We start from the raw sequence: 23,269 nt of genomic DNA on the forward strand, positions 1-23,269 counted from the left end.
GGGACAATAATAGGTAGTAAAGCAAGAGTGCAAACCCTGCATTTGTTTTATGGATGCATCTGTAAGCTGATTTTCCCTGTATGTAGATAAATATACTGTGAGTGTATCGTGCACATGTGGCTCTTTTGCCACTGAACCCTTCATCTAATATTCCTCATTCTCACTCACACTCATGAATCCATTTCTCTACTATAACTCACACCCTCCTCTTTAACCTCTTTAACTGCTCATACTTCACTCTTTTCTATATCTCCCTGTTCTTGTTCCTATCCTACTTCCATTTCCTGCTTCCTTCACACTCCTTCCATCCATGCCTCCCTTTCATTTTCTCTACCCAACATCCAACCAATCACTACTTTCCGCTCTGTCCACCCTTCCTCACACTCCTCTACCATTATCACCTCTGTGCCATCCTCTTCAGGTCCCCGCTAACACGGAGAAGGCCCTGACATTGTTTGGCCAGCTGCTGACCAAAAAGCACTTCCTGCTGACCTTCATTCGCACCTTGGAGGCACAGCGGTCGTTCTCCATGCGAGACCGGGGCAACGTGGCCTCCCTCATCATGACGGCGCTGCAGGGGGAGATGGAGTATGCCACGGGCGTCCTCAAGCAGCTCTTGTCTGACCTCATCGACAAAAACCTGGAGAGCAAGAACCACCCGAAGCTCTTACTCAGGAGGTATGAAAACAGGGAGGGAGTGAGAGGGGGTTGAAACTTGCCCAGAGTCTGCACAAAAACATGTCACACCTGCACAGATAGTCTCCCCACTGGGGGTTCAAGTTTGAGGTTACGTTTTTTTTTGTTTATCATACATAGATCCTTGAGAAGAGACACCCTACTGAAAGTGGGCACCTTGACTTTTTAGCCTTTAAAAAAGCAAAAGTTTTTTGTTATTGTTCCCTATTTGCGAGCCCTCCTGTTGTCATGGTAGCGGCAATGCACATGCAACACCAAACAGAAAGTTACAATCATTATGATGCTAAAATAGGAAGAAAAATGACAATTATAGAAGATATTACCATGTGAGAATGGGAAGCGATTTGTTTTTGATGGTACAGCTGAGGTTGTGGAGCAGGAAGACAGGGGACTGGGACTGTAGCTTTTAGAGGCCTATGTGACGTTACCTCGTCTCTATCCCTCAACCTTGTCCCTGTCAGAGAGGATTACACCCCTGAGCACACACACACTCCCAATGGAGCAGCAGTCAGACACTGCTCTCTCCCCTCACACACACACACAGCGAGAAAGGTAGAGAGGTGAAAAGTACGAGGCATGGAGGGGATGTAAGGGGAGAGAAGAGGAGGAATTACTAGGGAGAGTTTGAGGGATAGAGAGAATAGATTGGTTAAGGGGAAAAAGGGGAAAATGTGCAGCAGTGGAGGGAAAGAATGTGAGGTGAAAAGCGGAAAAGGTAGTGAGAGAAAGGTGCATGGAGCAGAGGGAAGGAGGGAAATAGTGATTGGCAGAAAGAGAGGGCAAAATGTCTGGAGGGAGACCTGGGCTGCAGGCAAATTGATGGAAGGAGAAACATGGGGGGGGGAGAGGAGGAAGGAAGAATAGAAAGGCTGTAGGAAGGTGCAATATGTTGAGAGAGTAGATAGGCAGAAGGAGGAAGGGAAGGAAAAATGAGCTACTGCAGGCAGACGGGCAGGAGAAGATATACGTATTTAAGGAAAGACACAATTAGAGAAATGGCCTGTCTCCAAATAAATTGGAATTAGACATTAAATGATAAAAAAAGTTATGTTTTTTTTCTCTCCTCCTTCTCCTCTGAGAGATATTTAATTAAAAATCTAATCAAATAAATGACTCTCAGCCAGTGTGCCTGTGTGAAGCCTTTTCCAATCCCCTCTTGGGGCGTACGGTCACAACACGCTGTCCCTGCTAACTACACTAGCCTCAGGAGCTGGCGTTAATAAGCTCGGCAATTATTACACATGGTTCACCCCGGTTTGGTCTTTTTTCCTGCAATAGATAGACTTTAGAACATTTTTATTTTATTTTTAGACATGTACACAGAAAAGCAAAGGCATACTAATCTGCTCCCATGTGGATTCCCATCCTCTATGGTAAAATTACACTCTTTCATTGGGTGCATTTGTTCTGATTTGCACATTATAGGCTCAGACTCCTTGTGTGTGTGTGTGGCCAGGAAACTGAATTAACCCTCCTCCTGTAGCGCACTTCGAAACTTTGTAACAATATGAGCCGTGACGTAGTTTTACCTGAATGTGATGATGTTACAAGGCGCCCACTATCGTGTCCTGACATGCCCAAAAGCGTGTTCTGTCCAGGAGTATTCGCCTCCATCGTCCTCCATCCATCCGTTCCCTGTTGCCTCATCTTTCATCTGGCATATTTTGCTGACAGCCATGGAAAAAAAGTGCTCCACATATATCAAACAACACTCAACAGTCAAAAGGGAAGCGTAGGAGTTCACGTCTCGTTCCTGCTACAGGCCCTCACTGGCTTCACTAGCACATTGGCCTAGTTTCCTGTGCTTTCCCTTTATTCGCTTACTGTTTCTCAATTGTCATAAAGAAACAGAATTTCTGTGCAAAGTTAACAAGAAGATATCTCCCCATGTTGTCATTTCACAACAGAATATACCTTTTTGCATCTTGCTAATGACTAAAGGACTGATATTTATAAGAAGTGTTGGAACGTGGCCCAGTTAGACAACTCAGAAACCCAGCAGAAGGCTCTCTGGTGCACCCCCCATTCATCTAAGAGAAAACAAGGAATGGATAATTTACCAGTTCTGTTTCTCCCTAATGTGAAAAGGAAGGACGGTGGAAAGCGAGGAGGTAAATGCGAGGATGATGACAGAGAGGGAGAAATAATCTCTTTTTTTCCCCTCCACATACCCTTAGTGTCGGTCTCCCTTTCAGCTGTTTAACAAATTAGACGCAATAAGTCCGTTAATTACAATGCCTTTTAATTGCTCTGTTTTCATTCGCCGGTTGTTCACGTGTGTCTGCTCAAGAGCGTGCACGTGCGGAGGGTTCCCCTCATTACACGGCAGGTTTGTGATTAACGGGAGAAGTTAGCGAATTATACTAATTGCTGTATTTTTAATGAAGACGAGTGGGTTTGCTTGGAGGGGGGAAAAAATGAGAGGAGGGGAACGTGAAACAATGAAAGAAATGGAGGGGTTTGTTTTGCCAAGTTAATTTGTTTGCATGTGATGGTGGGGGGGAGTGAAGGAGAGCAAGGGAAAGGGCTCGGTTGTTTGAAGGCTAACCGCACAACGACTGATAATGCCGTGTGTTCTCTTTGATGTGGAGCGTGTCTTAAATGCCTTTTCCCCCTATGATGAAAGTGTTGGTTAATGCCCAGAGATCGTAGCCAGGGGGTGGGGGGGCTTGTTTGGGTGAGCTTGTTGAAACAGGGAGAAGCAGTTTGGGATGACTCCAAAACCTCCCAGTGTCTTGTGCAGAGGTTCATGTGCTTGCAAAAAAAAAGACCTGTTTTCTTTCCCCTTTTTACTCTTCATTCCCCTCTTCTCTAATTTTCTTTTTCTATTATTTCCCTCTCACTCTCACCCTTCACCTTCCCCCCTCTCCTCCCCTTCCTTTCATCTCTCTCCCAGGACGGAGTCAGTCGCTGAGAAGATGCTCACCAACTGGTTCACCTTCCTGCTTTACAAGTTCCTCAAGGTAAAATTGTCTGTCACACACACACACACACAACTTTTGATGTAATACTAATACTGCTGCTGTTTGAGACTAGAACATACACACACACACATTCACAGCTGCAGCATTCGATAAGGCAGAGGCAGCAGGCTACCTATCCCTTACCTTTGCCTTTCATGTGTTAAATTCTCCTTTCTCCGAATTGAGAAAAACGGCAGTCTGAAGCGCTGTTCACACACAGCTGGTCATGTTGTTGTGATCGCCGTAGCCCGTCGAAATAACCTGTCCTCTCTTTGTGTCCCTCACTGGATTCTTTTACAGCGTAAACAGTGTGTGTGTGTGTGTCTGTGTGTCTGTGTGTCTGTGTCTGTGTGTGTGTGTGTGTGTGTGTGTGTGTGTGTGTTTGTATCCCCCTTTCAGAGCTTTTGGAGCTTAGCAAAGAGGAAGGCAGAGATCTTACAGAAATGCATTCTCTCATTTCTCTGTTTGTCTGTCTTTGCGTCTGTATGTTTTCTTTCTCTTTTTTGAATTCCCCTCCCTCTGATATGGAATCAGAGAGAATTATTGAGGCTTAATCTGTGCTAAATTCTTGTTTCCACACACACATTCTCTACATTCAAACATCGCTGCAGCTAATCAGTTAGCACCGGGGCCATAAACCCCCGCCAGGACAGGCATTCTGGTGGACAGCGAACCAGCCAAGCCCCCGGGGGTCCCAGTTAGCATCTGTGTGTGTATGTGAGCGTGTCTGTGGTGGGTGTGCATGCATGCATGTGTGTGTTTTGGCTCAAGACTTGACAGCCAGAGTTGGGTTCAGAGACAGGGGAATGGGTTACCAGGGAAGCTGTTGAAGATCTTTCATAACATCTGTTTTTATAAACTTTAGACAAGAGAAAGGATGGGAAAGGGTGGAAGCATTTAGAGAGAAAAAGTGGTTAAAATGGGTTACGGATGGGTGAGAGGTTTTAAAATGAAAAACATGAATGAGGAGTGCAAGGGAAAGTGAGGGGGAAAAGAAGGGTTTGGGAAAAATTATACTGAGGCAAAGACTTGATGTAGCCAGCAGTAAGGTTACCAACCTGGCTTTTTATCTAACCTGCAGCGTTAACTTTTTAGGGGTCGCAAGGGGTCAAGGTTCAGCCAGGCATGAAAAGAGATGGGTAAAGGTCAAGCATTTGTTTCAAAGGGAGGAATCAGATGAAGCTTTTATCTACCAAAAGGGAACAGAAGTAAGAAAAAAATCCAAGAGGTCACATGTCCTCCTGTGTACTGGCTTCTTTGGGACGGGGGGTCGCGTTGTTACACTTGTTTCTGCACCAGAAGTTTTGTGTAGGTGAATGGGTAATGGCTGTTTTAGGATGCAGTGTCAAAATGTCACATTTATAATATAATTAACCCTTGTGTCTCTTTAAATAATTTGAAAAACGTTGCTCTGGTGTCCTTTGAGGACAAACAAAACAGCTTTTAAAATGCTATGTATTTAAATTATTTTCCCTGTCCTGATCATATACCAAATATTCATTAATTTTCAGAATGTAAAACCCTTTTAATGCCAGTTGTGTACATAATGCCACTGTTGTTTTTTAAAAACACAAATGTGAAAAAACACAAACGTGATTATTTTCTGTATACTAAAAACTATGGGTCCTTTTCCACAGCCTGGGAAATGTCAATGATTAGCAGCAACAATGATTTTGATGTTTTAGATCAAACACTGCAGTGCTTCATAACACATCAGCAATAACACACATGGAAACCAGGAAAATAGCATGTATTTGCCCCATAGGGCAAACATGAGAAAACTGCTCAATACAGTAAAAAATAGTTTTGAAGCCTGTGCTCTAGTTTGTAAACCTGATACAATAGAATGCATGATTATAAGTTGTAATGGCATTTTGATTAAACATTTTGGTAGTAAATGTAATAGGTTTGCATGGGGATATGTTTGTCTTTCAGGTCTGAGTATCTGTATTTTGGCTACTTAGTTTATTATGGACTTTTTTAGGAGCTGAATTTCCTAAATAAAATAAAGCCCTTGCCTAAGTGTATGCCCTATGTATCAACCCAGCCAAAATAATGGAGTAATTAAAAGGCAAAAAATGTCCCCAGTTAGGCATATGGGATAAATTAATAAAAAATTAATAATATTAATAATAGTAAGAACAGGACGCTGAAGTAAAAAAACACAGTCCAGCGAAGCTTAATGTTCATCAGGCATTGTTTATTGTTTATTGTTTATTGTTAAAAAGATCCCCATTAGCTGTCACCAAAAGTGGGAGGAGCTAGTCTTCCTGGGGTCCACAAGACAAAACAAAAATCACTTAACAATTAAACTTTGTAGACATTATTATATACATCATCAGAAATCATTCCGAATAAGTTATTACATTCATATCTATTACATTAATTCTCACTTTCATACAGTAAATGTGTTAATTTGTTAATTCAGTACTCGCAAATTTAATGACCCTTTCAAAAACCTGGAGAATCAGCTTGAACTTACTGGAAGGAGACAGAAGATGCAGCACAGGGCTGGTGAGACAGAGAGGACGTCAGCCTGTGTGCTGTGTGTTCTCCATAGGAAGCAGGCAGTGCTTAATTATCCCACAGAGTTCATCTGACAGCTCCCCAAGATGACTGACATGTTTTGACGCATGAACATGCCCAGCTGAAGGGCGGAGGGCAGGACTTCCACTACACTTCCTCTGTCTCCAGGCACAGAGTGGCATGTTGAAGATTTAAAGGACAGTTAGGAACTGTGAATCATTGTTTAACAGCATTAATGTAGTAAGAATATAAGAAAATTAAAAAGTATCATTATGTGAGTAATGTCCAGACTTTAAATAGTTATTCCAGTTTATTACAACGTGGCCATTTTCCTCATACCTTTGTACTCTCAAAATGTACTTATCACATCTGAGAACACAACATTGCTGCAGTGAGTTGTTATAATGATTAAGATATGAAATTATCCAGTTTTTCACAGTAAAAAGCAATGATTAAAGAAACATTAGGGAGGGAAAAGAAACATCTATATAGAAGTTTCCAGTGAGGAAGACCAGACAATGATGTTAAAAAACTCAAAAATAAGAGCCAAGTTTAAATAACAGGAGTTTTCCTTTAACCCATTGAAGCCTGGAAAGCGGATATGTCGTTTTGTAGTATTTGTATAAGCTCTCAAATCCTTTTTGAATTTCATTTCTATCTGCTACAGAGGCTGAAAAATCTATTATTTAGTAGAAGCTTTGACACTTCTGTTGAATTTCCAGAAAAACTCCAGGTTTTAGGGGCTTATTTTAAAATCACCCAGAGGTTTTACAGGCAGTTTTAGGCGTCAATGGGTTAAAGAGAAACCAGGAAGCTGAATAAGCAGGCAGTGTTTAGCTGGCAGGCCGGCAGAACAAGGGGGTGAAAAAGAGAGCGAGGGAGCAGGCGATGGAGAGACAGGGGCCCAACATCCCAGAGCTCGTTGCCTGGTCGACACGTCTCACACACCAAAGTGCTTCTCCAAGCGTTTTTCACCCCTCAGTCGTTAACCTTCTATTAACTCCTCCATCAATTGCCACTCATTCACACTCGCACTCTCTCTGATTCCTCTCCTTCTTGCTCACTCACTTACTCACACACACAAACAGAGATTTACAAAGGGTGTTTTTTTCTCAGAAGAGACACTGGGGAGAGGTGTGTGTGTGTGTGTGTGTGTGTGTGTGTGTGTGTGTGTGTGTGTGTGTGTGTGTGTGTGTGTGTGTGTGTGTGTGTGTGTGTGTGTGTGTGTGTGTGTGTGTGTGTGTGTGTGTGTGTGTGTGTGTGTGTGTGTGTGTGTGTGTGTGTGTGTGTGTGTGTGTGTGTGTGTGTGTGTGTGTAAGCCAACACAGGCCATGGCCTCGTCCTTTACTTCTCTGCCTGTGGTTGGCCGTAAGAAGATTAGAAATATAATTGGGAGTTGCTCAGCAAAGCTGTGCACTTTTTGCTGTTGTGTACTTTTTTGCAGGTAGAGCTTTTGCACAGTTGCATTCTTAATTCGCATTTTAACAATCTGTCTTTCTCTTTTCATCCATCCTCTTCTCACCTTTCACTTCTACCTCTCTGCTTCCTTCCACCACCTTCTTTCTCTGTTTGCAGGAGTGTGCTGGTGAGCCTCTCTTCATGCTGTACTGCGCCATGAAGCAGCAAATGGAAAAGGGACCAATAGACTCAATCACAGGAGAGGCCCGATACTCCCTCAGCGAGGACAAACTCATCAGGCAGCAGATTGACTACAAGACATTGGTCAGTACACATACACAGGCAAACAGCTGGATACATATTTGGTGTCAGAGGATAAAATCAAACAGATGCACACATACAGTTGATACAGGACACTGACATGGATTTAATATGTGCCCAACATTCGTGGAAAGCGTTGCTTCTGTAATACTTCCCTTATGGCCTGCAGTTCAAATCTGCCCAATTATAATTCACAAGGAAAAAAATGTCATGCACACTAGGCATTTTTCTGTACTGTGAATATAATTAAGATGCCAGATTGCAACAAACAACATCACAATGGAGCTTGTTCTTTAACCCATTGAGGCCTGAAAAACCGCTGGGCGATTTTAAAATAAGCCTCTAATTTTCTGGAAATTCTGGAAAAATTCTGGAAAAAAAAGTGTGAACTCTTTTACTAAATAATAGATTTTTCAGCCTCTGTAGCAGATAGAAATGAAATTCAAAAAGTATTTGAGAGCTTATACAAATACTACAAAACGACGTAAACGCTTTCCAGGCTTCAGTGGGTTAAAAAAAAGTGCCAGAGGATACCCTGACCCCCCTGACAGAGGCCCAAGCTAACCCCTGAATTTTTTCAAATCCCAGAAACACCCCTGTGTAAAAATATTATTCATATTTATTTATTTTTATTTCTTGCTAAATGAAGGGCCGTTTGCAGTTGTTACCAACATTGGTAAACCACAACTCCACAAATAGGACCTTTCACCTTTTAATAATAAAGAGCTGCATATGCACCGTTGATTATTGATTATAAACTGCTATATGAAGTGTTGGTTCGCAGGTCATATTTCAGTGCAGGGTCATGCTTCCACACATCGATAGTTAACGCTCCCAGTGTGTCCCAGTGACTTCCTGCCCTCAATGTGTCCTTTGCCCTTTGCGCTCTGACCTCCGCCTCTGCAGACCCTGCACTGTGTGAACCCAGAGAACGAGAACGCTCCAGAGGTGACGGTGAAGAGCCTCAACTGCGACACAGTGACGCAGGTGAAGGAGAAGCTGCTGGACGCTGTGTACAAGGGCACACCATACTCCCAGAGACCAAAGGCCTCCGATATGGACCTGGGTAAGGAGTGGGACAACTGCCAACACACACACACACACACACAGACAGCACAGGTGCAGTACCACAGGAGGTACAGAGGGAATCATTTCAAGGGCTCTCTGAAGCAGGAGGGGGCCTCCAGAGAGGAAAAGTGATTTTGTACCAAAATAAATGCAAGTGCAGAGCCAAAAGTCACTATTATTATGCATTATACCCATTTTAATTTATTTAGTCAATGATCTTTGCTCTCTGCATCCTTAGTCACAGAAAGGTAACTTTTTTTTGATGCAATACATGTCCCCTTTCTCGGTTTATTTCCTCATTAAATACACAAGCTCACCCTATTCTGTGCTTCCTTTGTGTGTGTGACAGAATGGCGGCAGGGCAGGATGGCTCGCATCATCCTTCAGGACGAGGACGTCACCACAAAGATAGACAACGACTGGAAGAGGCTCAACACCCTGGCTCATTACCAGGTACTCACACGGCACAACATAAATCCCATGATACTGGGTTTATTGTTGAAACAATAACTTTTCATTGATTTGGTTGCACTTTATTATTGCTTTGGAATTCATTCATGTACAGCAGTTTATTGTTGTCATTGTTTTGGACTCATTTCAGCCAAATGAAGATATCCATAATTGCATTTTTTAAAATGCCACTTACACTCCCAGTGCTTAAAAAAAGTAGCAGTTTTGAAAATGAACTCTGTCTTAGCACAGTGACCGTTTTGTGACGTTTTGCGTGTTGTGCTAACTGATCTTAAACTCCCTGTGTCAGGTGACAGATGGCTCAGTGATTGCCCTGGTGCCTAAACAGAACTCAGCCTACAACATCTCTAACTCGTCCACATTTACCAAGTCCCTCAGCAGATACGGTACGAGAGAAGGTGTGTGTGTGTGTTCTGTATGTGTGTACATCTGTGTGTATAAGTGTATGTATGTGTGTACTCATTTTATGACTTTTATAACGGGATACCAGTAAAAACGAAATGCCTAAGTTGCGTTCACATGAATTATAATAGAAAGAACAATCAAACAACCATTATGTTAATGTGTCTATATTACAATCTCTTTCAACTTGTCTAAGTCAACGGAATTCAGTTATAAGTTTGAAGTCGAGATGCAGCAGTATACCGCTTTCACAGTAGTATGGTATGAAAAAAGACTATGGTGAACTTAATATATATATATATATATTTTCTTATCTAGGGTATTGCGTGGAAGAAAATAATGCAACTTGCCCTTTTCCTCCTAATTCCATCTGGTCAAATGGGAGATCAGCCGTTTTATGTTTTTTTTTTAATGTTATTTACAAAAGTGACATTTTTAAATAATATTTCCATTCAAATAAAATATATAGAGGTATATTTATTATTATATTTACAGAGTCAATGAGGAGTAGTGAAATGTGAAATTCTGGTTATCAAGGCTGCTTTTCATCCAAATTTCCATTTTTGAAAAAAAAAAAAAAGCAAGTTTCTTGTCAAGTCCCATCATACATCCCACAGAGGATGGCACGCATGACAGCTGTCAGCAGCACACTTTGATATTGAGTATCATGGTTGGTTTTGTGTCAGTTGCGACAAGTTACGACAAGCTCTTTATTGCTGCTAACTTCTCTCTAAATTCCTTTCTGTCTGATCCCCTTCATACCCTGCATGTCATTTTGGTTGATGATACGGTGTAATGCAAAAATACATGAAATCCGCATGTAAATCAAGTGACACTGTGGAAAATGGATGTGTGAATTGCAGCAGGCTGTTGTATTTTGGGTGTTCCTATAAACATGTGATTTAGCCCGTGCCTCTCCCAATGCCAAGTACATTTAAGACCTTATACAGCTGAGGTCATGCTCACAGAGAGAGCAGTGTAGCAGCTGTATGTGGTCCAATGCAGGCATCACAAATGGACTGTAAGGATGACAACTGTCAAATGTATTTGCTAAAAATTTTAAATGAAAGGGATTGACGATGAACATTTTTTTGTGGAAAATGAACCCATATTTCTGGAATACAGTACAGGCCAAAAGTTTGGACACACACCTTCTCATTCAATGCGTTTTCTTTATTTTCATGACTATTTACATTGTAGATTCATCAAAACTATTAATGAACACATATGGAATTATGTACTTAACAAAAAAAGTGTGAAATAACTGAAAACATGTCTTGTATTTTAGATTCCTCAAAGTAACCACCCTTTGCTTACTAGAATATAAGACATGTTTTCAGTTATTTCACACTTTTTTGTTAAGTACATAATTCCATATGTGTTCATTAATAGTTTTGATGAATCTACAATGTAAATAGTCATGAAAATAAAGGAAACGCATTGAATGAGAAGGTCTGTCCAAACTTTTGGCCTGTACTGTATGTCTGATGGAGATGCATTGTTAGGCCAAATAAATGAGACACAGTACAGATACCATCAAGCACCTCTCAGTGCTATTTGTGAAGTAGACCTCTGTTTCTCACTATCACTTTTTCCATCTCTCTTTTCTATTTCCTAAATCCTCCTCTGGTGTACAGTAACTGTGTTCCTGAGCTCTGCCACCGTGACATACACATAAATACTCACTAACACCCCCATCACCCTTACTCTGCACTTCCCTGGTTCGCATTCTGTCCTGACATTTTGAACCTCTCAATCCTTTCCTGCTTTGTCACGGAAGTGACAAGCATTCAAACTGAAAGCGTAATGCTCCGTGTCACAAAATAGGGGATCACTGTCCAACAAAGGGAGGGAGGGAAGGAGCAGCAGCAGAGAGTGACAGACAAATTTATTCTGGAATGAAAGAGTGACGTGCAAGTAGAAGGAGCTGTCACCTTTCAGAAATGCTTTTAACTTCACACACAGATTTTGCTCTCTGTAGCCGACGCTGATTTCTTATTCATGTGTTTTTATGCTTAGGTAGATTAAATTCTTGTTCCTTCCCCTTGAAATGGTGATTAAGTAAAAATGAATCATGCTTTTATAAACTGCAGACTGGCTGCCAGATATGGAATCAAATTATATTTATCTAATAACACCCTTACCTTCTCAACCAGAAGGTTCAAACTCACAGGAAGTCTTGCAGCTGACCGTATTGTTAGACTTCTCTTAAGTTTGGCTTGTGTCAAAGTCGAATCTGTTTCACTTACCAAAACAAAACATTCACATTCATCACAGTATTACAAAAAGAGCTTCAGGGCAGCAGTTCTGTCCACAATCTTGACCTCGAGACTTTTCCTATTTACCTTCCTATCCCTGGACGCTTTAATAAAATGAAAAATCCAAACTAATGCTACAAAACACATGTTCAACTCTGTTATTTTTGGCCCATTCACTCAACTCTCCTCCATGTCTTTACTTCGCCGTCCTTCCAGAGAGCATGCTGAGGACAGCCAGCAGTCCAGACAGCTTGCGCTCCCGAACACCCATGATCACCCCCGACCTCGAGAGCGGCACCAAACTTTGGCACCTGGTGAAGAACCACGACCACTCAGACCAGAGGGAAGGGGACAGAGGCAGCAAGATGGTCTCTGAGATCTACCTGACCAGACTGCTGGCCACCAAGGTATCAAAAAGCTCTATATTTACACACACACACACACACACACACACACACACACACACACACGCACACACCTTAGTCTTAAAAAAAGCCTAGTCCAGCACATCCCTGTCATGTAGTTCCAGCTGCAGACTCTACCCCTGACCTTTGTTTGGTGGTGGTCTCAAAGCTCATTAACATTTTTCATAACCTTTCGCACAAAGACACATATGCACAGGAATTAGTGTTTGTGTCTTAATTAGGAGGTTGACCTTTGACTATTGAGCTGTTTGCTTGGTGTTACTGGGCCCTCTGTTGGTGGCCTCGGGGCTTTCAGGCCCAGGCCTTTACTCCGAGATCATTACTCACCAGATTCCTCCTTGTCCTGCAAACGGCACTCTTGAACCTGCGCTCAGGTTTTTATGCAGCGTGTGTCTTCAGATGATGATCTGAAAGGTTATTTGGAGTCGGGCTGTTTGTGTTGATGTCCTGGAGAAGCATCCCTGAGTACGTTGTTAACCACCATTAAGCAGAGTGTGATTGAGTGACAGTAAATTGTTTTGTGAGACAGCATTTGCAACCCCGAGACTGTTTGTTATTCTGGGAATGTTGAAGCTGTTATAATGTTGGCATCTTTACCAGAGCGGTTTCAAGAGCAACTGAGAGAGGTTTGTGACTGTTTTGCAACTGGGGATTGGTTAGGTTATTCTCATGGCTGTCACGATTCTCCAACTCCATGTTTTGATTTTAAGGTCACGAGTCTATTCAGTTTTGAATTTAGTTTTAAACTTTATTGAAGCACTGAAGATGCCATTGTTAGACCACCAAGCCTTGATTTGTAAACATTAACAGATCATTGGTTTAAATGTCATTTACTTTTCAAATTCTTCTTTAAAAAGAAGCTACATATGATTAAGTGTGATATAACCACCATATTTTTGGGTGAATGTACCACATTATAGTCATATAATATAATTTAGAAAACTACTGATCCTGATTTTGAATTTGATTGAAATTCACATTTACTCATTATAATATCTTAATGAAGGGATTAAAATAGCCTGAAAACCTCTGTTAGGATTATAGGCCAACGTGGTTGTTAATCCTTCAGGATCTCAAATTTGCACAGAAATTTTGTGTTGTTTGGATTTTGCCTTATTCACTTGAACTGCACTTCAGCACCAACTCAAAGAAGCATACAAAACTGTGAAGAAAAAGTATGAAAAAGGCAGTAAAGGGGTCTGCAGCAATCCTTTACACTCATTCTGCCACACCTTATAGATGAACAGAATACACATGGACTGCAGTTGTTTTGTCCAAAATCTGCTTGCGCACTCCTTAATAGAGAAACCCATGTGCACACAATCATATACATTAACAAATTGTTTTAAATACAAACACGCAGCAACTGTCTACAGAGTCTCCTAATTGTGCTCGGCTTTTGCTCTCATTTGCAAGTACTAAGTATCTTGGTGATTCAGCTCACCCTGGTGCTTCCTCTCCCCTGATTTTTTCACTCATTAGCTCCAGATTTCCATTGTTTGAGCTCCAGGAAGGAAAGTGCAAGGTTAGCGGCATCAATGCTGCCTCGATTGGGAAATGATTAACATGCAAGCCAGGGGAAGACAATAGGGGGGGGACTTGGAGCGCTGCAGTTTATTCTTATTTATTACAGCCCCCACAGCTTTGTGTGTTTAGGAAGCTGATTTGTGGATGTGTGAACGAGTACAAAACTGCAGATTCAACTTCTGGCTGGTTTAAATGAGGTTTTGTAAAAGGTGGCCTGGATGCTTGAAGACGAAGAGTAACGTGCTGAACGCTTGTGGGAAATATCAAATCGTCTCAACTTCAGAGGAATTTGTGAGGATTCTGAATCTCAAGAGTTGTGTGATGTGTTAAAAAAAAAAACATTGTAGAACAGCCTTAGGCTGAACTCACATTGGGCCTCATCCTAAATACTGTAAAGAACACTGAACACTCAGCACCATCACAAACTCTCAGAAAGTTGGAGTACTGAAAGCAAAACACTGTCATTCTCAAAACACCTGCTTCTGACAGCCATCGCCTGCAGCCAGACCATCACCAGCACAGAGGAAAACACCAGCAGAGGCTGCTGTTATAACTCAACTATATTCTTTACATTCTTGTTCATTATGTAAATGTACAGAGGAAATAAACTTTCTTTCTCTGAGAGGCTTAAATATGCTGTGATTGTTTTTTAGATTTCTCCTGTGGGCTTGTAAGATGGTTCAGCACATCTTTGAATTGGACCGTAGAAGAGACATTAAATCAATACATCTTCTATAAGCACACACAAGAAAAAATCAAATTGTTTTTGCAAACTTACTAAGCCAGAGTTGTTTCTCCTGCTTAGGGTACGCTGCAGAAGTTTGTGGATGACCTGTTCGAGACCATCTTCAGCACAGCGCACCGGGGCAGCGCCCTGCCCCTCGCCATCAAATATATGTTTGACTTCTTGGATGAGCAGGCGGACAAACACTCCATATCAGACTCTGATGTACGGCACACTTGGAAGAGCAACTGGTGAGTCAGTGTGTGTGTGTGTGTGTGTGTGTGTGTGTGTGTGTGTGTGTGTGTGTGTGTGGTGTGTGTGTGGTACGTGTGCGTGTGTGTGGTGTGTGTGGTGTGTGTGTGTGTGTGTGTGTGTGTGTGAGAAAGGGCATCATTGGGAGTATTTGGTAACTGGTTTGTGTCTCATTAGCGTTGTGAAAAAATTGCTGAAGTTTGAAAATATTTTTGACTGTACGCTACCAAATATGCACTATATACTTAGTAGTGGTGCTGCAGCAGAATGTACTGTGTTCCTATTTCTCTTGCCTCAGGTATTTTATCACTCTGACTCCATTTACTTCAGTGGTCTTTGCACCTTCTAACTGTGCTACTCATCCTCCATCCTCTTCCACCTCATCCCTCTATTCTCTCAATCCTCCCAGTCTTCCTCTGCGGTTCTGGGTGAACGTGATCAAGAACCCCCAGTTTGTCTTTGACATCCATAAGAACAGCATCACAGATGCCTGCTTGTCCGTGGTGGCTCAGACCTTCATGGACTCATGTTCAACATCTGAGCATAAACTAGGGAAGGACTCACCTTCAAACAAGCTGCTCTACGCTAAAGACATCCCCAACTATAAGAACTGGGTAGAGAGGTATGCCAACATATGTTAAATCAGGATTTCCTTAAAAGCTGTTTTTCAATAAATTTCGGCAACATCTAAACTCCTTTTTTCCTCCAGGTACTACTCTGACATCTCCAGGATGCCAGCCATCAGTGACCAGGACATGAGTGCCTACCTGGCGGAGCAGTCGCGCCTACACGCCAACCAGTTCAACAGCATGTCTGCCCTAAATGAAATCTACTCCTACATTGTCAAGTACAAGGATGAGGTGAGATAGCAGCCATTACTGAGGACACTCGACATATTTTAAAACATGCAGAGAAAGTCCGGGCTTATTGTTGATTAGTAAATATGTATTTTAGTTCACCTAAACAGTTAAATTGTTAATATGTAGCACTGTAAGCAAGTACATAAAAAGCATGTTGCGCACGATTGTACTGTAAATTCTCAAATATTGGCCCTATTCCTTATTTCAGCTTTACAGTCAATGCAAACTCAAAAAATACTCCCTGGTTGGCTGTTGTCTTGATTTATGTTCAATATTGTGTTCTGGATATCTTCACAAGACTAATTCCATCAGTCCGACGCTCATGTGTCTCAGAAACAGAAATACCATTTCCATTCACTTCCAGCTGATTTTTCACATTAAAAGTCTTCTAGCCTGTCTGTTAATGGTAGGCTTCTATTGTGAAAAATCTACAGGAAGTGGTTCATTGAAATCAGGTTAACATTGGTTGGGGCAAAATGTTTGGTTTGATAAGTAATAGCAACAGGAAAAACTCTAAAAATAGGAAGTCAGAGCGTCTTTTGCTCTCCATGTGAACTGTTTACCTCAAACAAAGGTCAATACTACTCGGACTTCAGACAAAATGCAGAACGCTTCTGACACCAGAATCTTGCCCTGTTTCCTACCAATTCTGCATTTGTATGCACATATCTGTTTCTAGAGATTATGGGAATAATGACTCAACATTTTGAAAGCGTGAGAGCACATTGTGACATGTTCTGACCTCCTCCCTGTTCTATCTTCAGATCTTGTCAGCTTTGGAGCGGGACGAGCAGGCGAGGAGACAGAGACTGAGGAGCAAGCTGGAGCAGGTCATCGACACAATGGCCCTGAGCAGCTGAGGACCATCCAGCACCTCCATCTCCTCCTTCTCTTCACTCCTCCTCTCCATCTGTCTCTCTCCCTCGCTCCTCTCACCCAGACAACAAACAAAACTCCAACCCCCAACAATACGACAGACGAACTGCAAAAAGGACTGAAGCAGTATACTGCAAAATGGGGGTGTTCGGCAGAGATGGGCGGGCCTGTGTACGCTTACATGTGTATGTGTGTGTTTGTCTGCAGCCCCATACGGTGTGTGGGCTTGTGTCTGTGTGAGGAGACTGGGACACCAGAAACACACGCATACATGGAGAAACATGTCAACTGACAGCATTTGATTATTGTGGATGTTGGTGTTTGTTGTTTGCTTGATTTTGATTTCAGGAGTTTTGTCGTGATGAAGCGATGGTCAGGAAAGAAACGATGGAAGCCTGGAAAGAACTCCATGTATGGCATCATTCACAGGATGGACCAATCTGTGATGAGCCAACGGAGAAAGGCTCTCTAGGTCATGTGACTCCAACGGGTGTCACGGTTTTAAAGGATGTTAGATTTTTTTTTTTTTTTTTTTTTGTATAGATGTAATCAACTGCCCACTCTCTGATCTCTCGCCACTTGTATTACTGCTGAATTTGCACAATTTACAGAAACGTTACAAAGGAAGACGATATAGATATTATATATAAATACAGCTACGTTTTTAAAGAAAGATTAGGGAGAAAACTTTTGTTGTTTTTTATTTCAAACCAACGAACACAATAAAAATAACAACAATAAAACATGATTTGATATTTCAAGTACAAAAGAAAAAACAACGTAGACAAAAAAACTACGAAAAAGAAACAAAAAAGTCGTACTGTGCCATGTTTTCTTTGAATGTTGTTTAGTGCAAAGACATTTTGTTAGATGGAATGTGCTACCGTATGATTTTAAATATGAACATGCCTAGTGACTGAAAAGAAATGTTTTGAGTACTGACCCATCATGAGATCCTTGTTGAAAATGACGGGAAGCGAGTCGACACAGAGTCGCCTCCAGTTAAGACAGTTCATGGTGTCATGGTGATAACATGAAGTTGCTGTTGTGTCTAATCCAATCGGTGCAATCTTTTGGTTTCAGAAAACCAAATATATACTCACAGGATTGTTGCTTTATCGTGGCCACATTAGTGTCCGACGACACGGCTGGTTCTGTTCCACGGGTCAGGAAGTGACGGCTGACTGGATCATGTTACAGTAACTGAACAATGAAGTAGCTACATTGCACTACCTGAAATATTTCTGTTTGCCCCGATACACATAGCCACCATATCTAACCGGACCTGAGTTTGTGTCATCCAACCCTTGATGGGTCATTCATTTTCCAGCTGTCCTGTTAGAGCAAAGCCAAAGTCTTGGTGCTCTCAGACGCTTGTTTACGTCTTTACAGGAGCGACAATGAGGTCAGGTAGAGCTTAGCTGAGCCCCTCAGTGGTGAAACAAAGTGAGAAAAGCTGTTTTCAGCCTGAAGCCAGTTTTTTTCATTTCTCAATGTTAATACCCGAATCGAGGGACAAGGAAAAGATATATTAAGTGTTTCTCTCCACCTCTAACCTATCTATTTGAGACAGGGGTTTTAGCTTTTTATCCATGAGGGGGAGGGGTAAAGAAAGATACAGAGGTGAGACACCTCTGTTCATTAGCTACATAAGGCTGAGTAATCCTCCCCTCAGCCTGCAGCTCTTGTTTCAAAACTAGCCTATTGCCATGTGTGGCTTAAGCTTTTTTTATTACTGCTCTCTTAAGAGGATTTCTTTGTTTCTCTTTTTTTGAAGTCTTGAAGTCAGGGTTTTTGACTTTGTGGTGAGAAATAATGTTTTCCGATTTATTTTATTTCTGCTTGCCGAAAAACCAAACTGTGGTCTGTATAATGTTTTTGTTGATGTTTTCATTTGTAAATTGTATACTTTTTCATGATGAACAAAAGCTGTTTGCCATTTTTTTGTAATCAGGTTTTTTTTTTGTTTCTCGTCTTTTTATTTTCAACATGTAAATTGTACATTTTACGGTACACAGAAGACAAAATTCTCCTCGGTTTGCCTGAAGTTGAAGTACTTGACCGAACTCGAGGTTTTATTTTCCTGATCTCAAGGATCAAAATGAAATTGTTGCATCAGATGAGCATCTGTGTCTTTGTGATGGAAATGTGACTTGCTGCTTTAACTCTTGTACCTTGTTTTTTCTATCAAACATTAGGGCTGTCATTTTAATGCTGATCATAAATGCTGTCGCTTTCCATATTTATGCCAGGTTCCTTAAAAAAAAAAAAAGAAATCAATCTAGTGAGCACACCTCGAAATTAATGTCAACCCACAGTTTTGTTTACATTGCTTCCTACAGCTGCAAACATATGAGCCTAGTTCAACTGGACACCTGTAGGGACTTGATAGTTCACTCCTACCTGCCAAAAACAATCTTGAGGGACCACTCTGCCCCTGTTAGGATAGAAATTTCCCCTTTACAGCTGACCATTTTGGCGACACACATGAATAATCTCTGTTAGAATAATCTATATCAAAGAGAGTACGGCGAAACCTCCACCATAATATGCTCAGTCTACATACAGTTCCTTTTTCAGTGTACAGCTGAGTTTTTGCTGCATTCGTACATTTTGGTGCTCTTACTGTAGATCACATGGCAAAGAAAACAGATGACTGCTGAGGCTAGAGCTCAACGGTGCTGTTAACAGCAGTTCTTTGAATGATCAGTATGAGCACAATGTACAGTAGGGACAAATCAACTCTCTCCCTGCAAAAGCACACAGACGAAAAACCAGCTGAGGCTACGGAGCCCAGTCGGTGATCTGTCAGGCTTTTTTAAAAGACACTTAAACATTCTCAATTCATTCTCAGGTTCATGCTCCATTTGTGTCGTATTCTGGTTGTATTTTTTTTCATGAAGTGAGTGCTGAGGGAGTCGGCTAGTTTATCATCTGCATGGCTACTTGCCTTTTAGATTGACCTGGTTGGACGCATCTTTAGAGAAACTTCCCAATTGCCATCCTTTATTTTGCACTGTTTGGTGTGATAATTGACTTGTATTAATTGTTGTGGAGGTGGTATACAGCATGTCTAAGAGTGTTTGGTGTCATCCGGAGGAAGCAAGCATCAGCTGACTTTGAACTTGTCACTAGAACAACATCCCGACTGCCGTTTGGCAGAATTGCTGAGATTTATGCTGTTTTTCTGTCAAATGAGAACAAATGAACAAGAGGAGTTTACTGCACTGAGCAGAGTCAGCACATAATCATGTATCTCATGTTTAATTCTCAGCTCTTTAGACATGCTTAGTGAAACTTTTTCCTTTCCCCAGAAAACACAGTTGAATCAAATGCAAGTCCTGGCACCATTTTGTTTTCAGTTTTTCTTCTTTTTTTTTCCTGCTTTCTTCCGATTCTGGAAAACTCAGTAGTTGTCCTTTTTTTTTCTTTATGGAAGTTACATAGAATCCAAGGAAACGCAAAGTAAAAGAATTTAAGACAGAGCTGGCAAAGGAATTTTAATACTACATAACTCTGATACATTTTTAGAGTTTCAGACTTGAAGCGAGTGTCACAAGTTTGCAGGTTAACATTCATTGTGTAAATATTCTGTTATTTCCTATTTTGCAGATTTACTACTTGTAAATAAACACGCATCAAGGAGAGATTAAACATTTTTTGCTAAATAAAATGTGGCTCTGGATTTCTATTTAACTTATGCAGTTTTTATAGGAGGATGAAAGACTGTGATTCCTTATATGTTTATATTTGTTATTTTCTTTACTAGCCTGCACATATTTTCAGATTGTCCAGTCACCTGCATAAAATTGAAGAGAAGCCCGTCCTCAGTGACGAAAGAAGGGGAAACTGTGAAGTTGTGTTACTAACATTTTATACCATCTCAAGTCCAAAAAAGTTGTGATGCTGTGTGAAACGTAAAAAGAACAAAGTGCATGAAATTCACAATGTAGGCATATATTTACAAGAATGAAATTCCCCAGTTTAAGTTTTAGATATCTTGACTTTGTTCTGTATTCAATTGAATATAGGTTGCAAAGGTTTTGTGAATTATTGCAGTCTGTTTTAATCACATTTTTCGCATTGTCCCAACTTTTTATGCCTTGGCCTAGTATGTATGTACACTACTCTATAATTTCTATACATTTCACCATTTATAACCACTTTTTAAAATGACATGACGGCTTAAAGTTAGGCATAATTCTGCCTTCCTCAGCTCCACCTTTTTGCAAGCGTCCCCAACATGTAGCTTACTTTTGGCTCTACAGAAACCTAAGGGTGATGTCACAGGGACGACATCCATCTTTTATACATCTGAATTGGTAACTGAAATGTTCAATGACAGAAAGCTAGAATTGAATGCTTTTTCACATTGCTTCACCATTTATTCTTTATTCAGACAGTGTCTGCTTTCATTCATTATCCTTAACCGCTTATCCACACTCGGGTCCCTGGACGGGTCGCCAGACTACTGACACAAAGAGACAGACAATCAAGCACTCATTCAAACCAATGGGCAATTTACAGTCACCAAATAAACCTAAGATGCATGTTTTTGGACTGTGGGAAGAAGCCGGAGTTCCTGGTGAGAACCCACGCTGACACAGGGAGAACATGCAAACTCCACACAGAAGAGCCACAGGCCGGAGTCGAACCAGCGAGCCTCTTGCTGTGAGGCACCACCGTGTAGCCCACAGTGTCTGCTTTAAACGATAATTTTGCCAATCTTTTGGCTGCATTTAATTGCAGAAAAGCTCTCGTTTGGCTGCTTGTCTATCAACCTTTAACATTGTAAATAGTTTGTAACCGTCAATGTAAGGCACTGAGAAAAGAAAATTACTGGTAAAGAAACTTGGTCTCTGCACTGGTATTGAAATTTTTCTGTCGATACCAAGCCCACATTAGCCTCTTAATAGACTGTGTCATTTAGTATCAAAGAACTAAGGTTCAAAATGTTCCCAGTCAAGAGAAACCCTCTTGTCAGCCTGCAGCATGATAGCCTCCTCCTGCCTTTCATAACACGACCAGCATCATTAATCATTCTTATGGGGCTGTAGTTGAGTGGCTGGTGGAGGTTTGTTCTCTGGAGGTGTTAATACGAACACTTTTACCCCCTAACTGTACATCATGCTTGCACTGCCCTCAGCTTACATGGGCATTTAGATGGAAGAGTGGCTCTGTGTGTATTATACAGTAGAGCATCAGCTGGCTGAGATAGGCTTGGCCAGTGATTTTCATGGCAGGTTTTGTTGCTGAACAAGAAGGCAGGAAGAGAGAGACTTAGAAGAAGGCATATTGAAATAAACCGAAAACCACCTTTTTCATGTCCTGCCTGAAACCGTCAGCACTTCCCTCTCTCTCCTCCCCCCAGCGGATTCAATGAGCCCAGATAGACAGAAAATGTTATCGTTCGCACCATGTGTAACCAGCCGGGCTAATTCAATTAAAATTCCATCCAAGGAGGAACGCTGAAATTGCGTAATGGTCGTGGGAGCACTGAATCTCGTAATGATCCTGTCAAGAGGCAAATGATCTTGCAGCGCGAACATTATGATAAATTCCTTGCAAAGCACAAGATGCTCGTTTCTTCACCCCCATCCCCCCCACCACTCTTCTACCTCTCCTTGCATGCAAAATTCTGTTGCCATAGTTAATAAAGCCATGATCTGTATTTGCCCCCCTCCTCCCCTTTCCTCTTTAATCTCGTTTAGTTACAATTGAAGAGGGCTCTGTGTTTTATCACACGCTGAACCCAGTGAAATTGGAATTCTATTTTAGCTGAGGAGTCTTTTGCTATCTGTCAATGTGTGTTGCATCAAGAGCACAGCAGAACCGGGGCGCCATAAATGGCAGTGGTATCTATAGGGCCCCTAAATCCGGTGAGCAGTTCAGTTCCTCCTGGCGAGGCGAAGGTGACAGCCGTGACTGGTTGGGGGATGCTACGAGATGGATTACTGTCACTGTTCTTAACTTATGGTGCACAGAAAAAGCTGTGCGAGTTTGAAGGAGAGGAGTGGGTGTTAAGTACAGGTGCTGCCAACCTTCAGCCCACCATAGACGTACACAGTCACTCCATGCTAAGCTCCCAAAGGCAAGAGCATGTCCGCAGTGTAGTGAATATTTTGAAAGGAATTTATTATGTTCGGTGTTAAGACTCCCACCTTGTAATGAACCCAGAAGCACACTGACCAGAAAGATGAAGTTAAAGCTGCTCTAATCAATATTTTTTTACTACATGCATAAATAAAAAAATCTTCAAAGAAGAATCCACATGGAATTATCGCCCATATCTGCAGTTCCCCTAAACCTTACAGGACTTTTAAGCATCTGTAGATCAGTGTATTGTGAGTCGTGAGCCAGAAGGAAGAGTAGAAGTCTAAACCATTTATTGTCCAACTCTCTTTGGGGTAAGTCTGTCTTCCTTTTTTGGATTGCTTTGCAGTATAAGCAGCTGTTGTTAATGCTGGAAAAGCATCTTTTCCTGCTTTTGAATCAGGCTGCA

The 23,269-nt window shown here is 41.5% G+C and overlaps 1 protein-coding gene across 1 annotated transcript in view; it reads left to right on the forward strand.

Annotated features, from left to right (window-relative positions):
- LOC131968168 (plexin-A1-like) overlaps positions 1-20,440 on the forward strand; it is a 213,803-nt gene extending 193,363 nt beyond the window's left edge. The window contains exons 22-32 of the mRNA XM_059328924.1: positions 422-678; positions 3,593-3,659; positions 7,761-7,907; positions 8,811-8,970; positions 9,322-9,425; positions 9,733-9,829; positions 12,320-12,510; positions 14,861-15,030; positions 15,441-15,653; positions 15,741-15,891; positions 16,656-20,440. Coding sequence (XP_059184907.1) covers positions 422-678; positions 3,593-3,659; positions 7,761-7,907; positions 8,811-8,970; positions 9,322-9,425; positions 9,733-9,829; positions 12,320-12,510; positions 14,861-15,030; positions 15,441-15,653; positions 15,741-15,891; positions 16,656-16,751 — 1,653 coding nt within the window. The 3' untranslated portion in view covers positions 16,752-20,440. The remainder of the gene's footprint in view (positions 1-421; positions 679-3,592; positions 3,660-7,760; positions 7,908-8,810; positions 8,971-9,321; positions 9,426-9,732; positions 9,830-12,319; positions 12,511-14,860; positions 15,031-15,440; positions 15,654-15,740; positions 15,892-16,655) is intronic.
- The last annotated feature ends 2,829 nt before the right edge of the window (positions 20,441-23,269 follow it).

This window comes from Centropristis striata, chromosome 3, assembly GCF_030273125.1.
Source record: "Centropristis striata isolate RG_2023a ecotype Rhode Island chromosome 3, C.striata_1.0, whole genome shotgun sequence".
NCBI classification, from domain to species: domain Eukaryota; kingdom Metazoa; phylum Chordata; class Actinopteri; order Perciformes; family Serranidae; genus Centropristis; species Centropristis striata.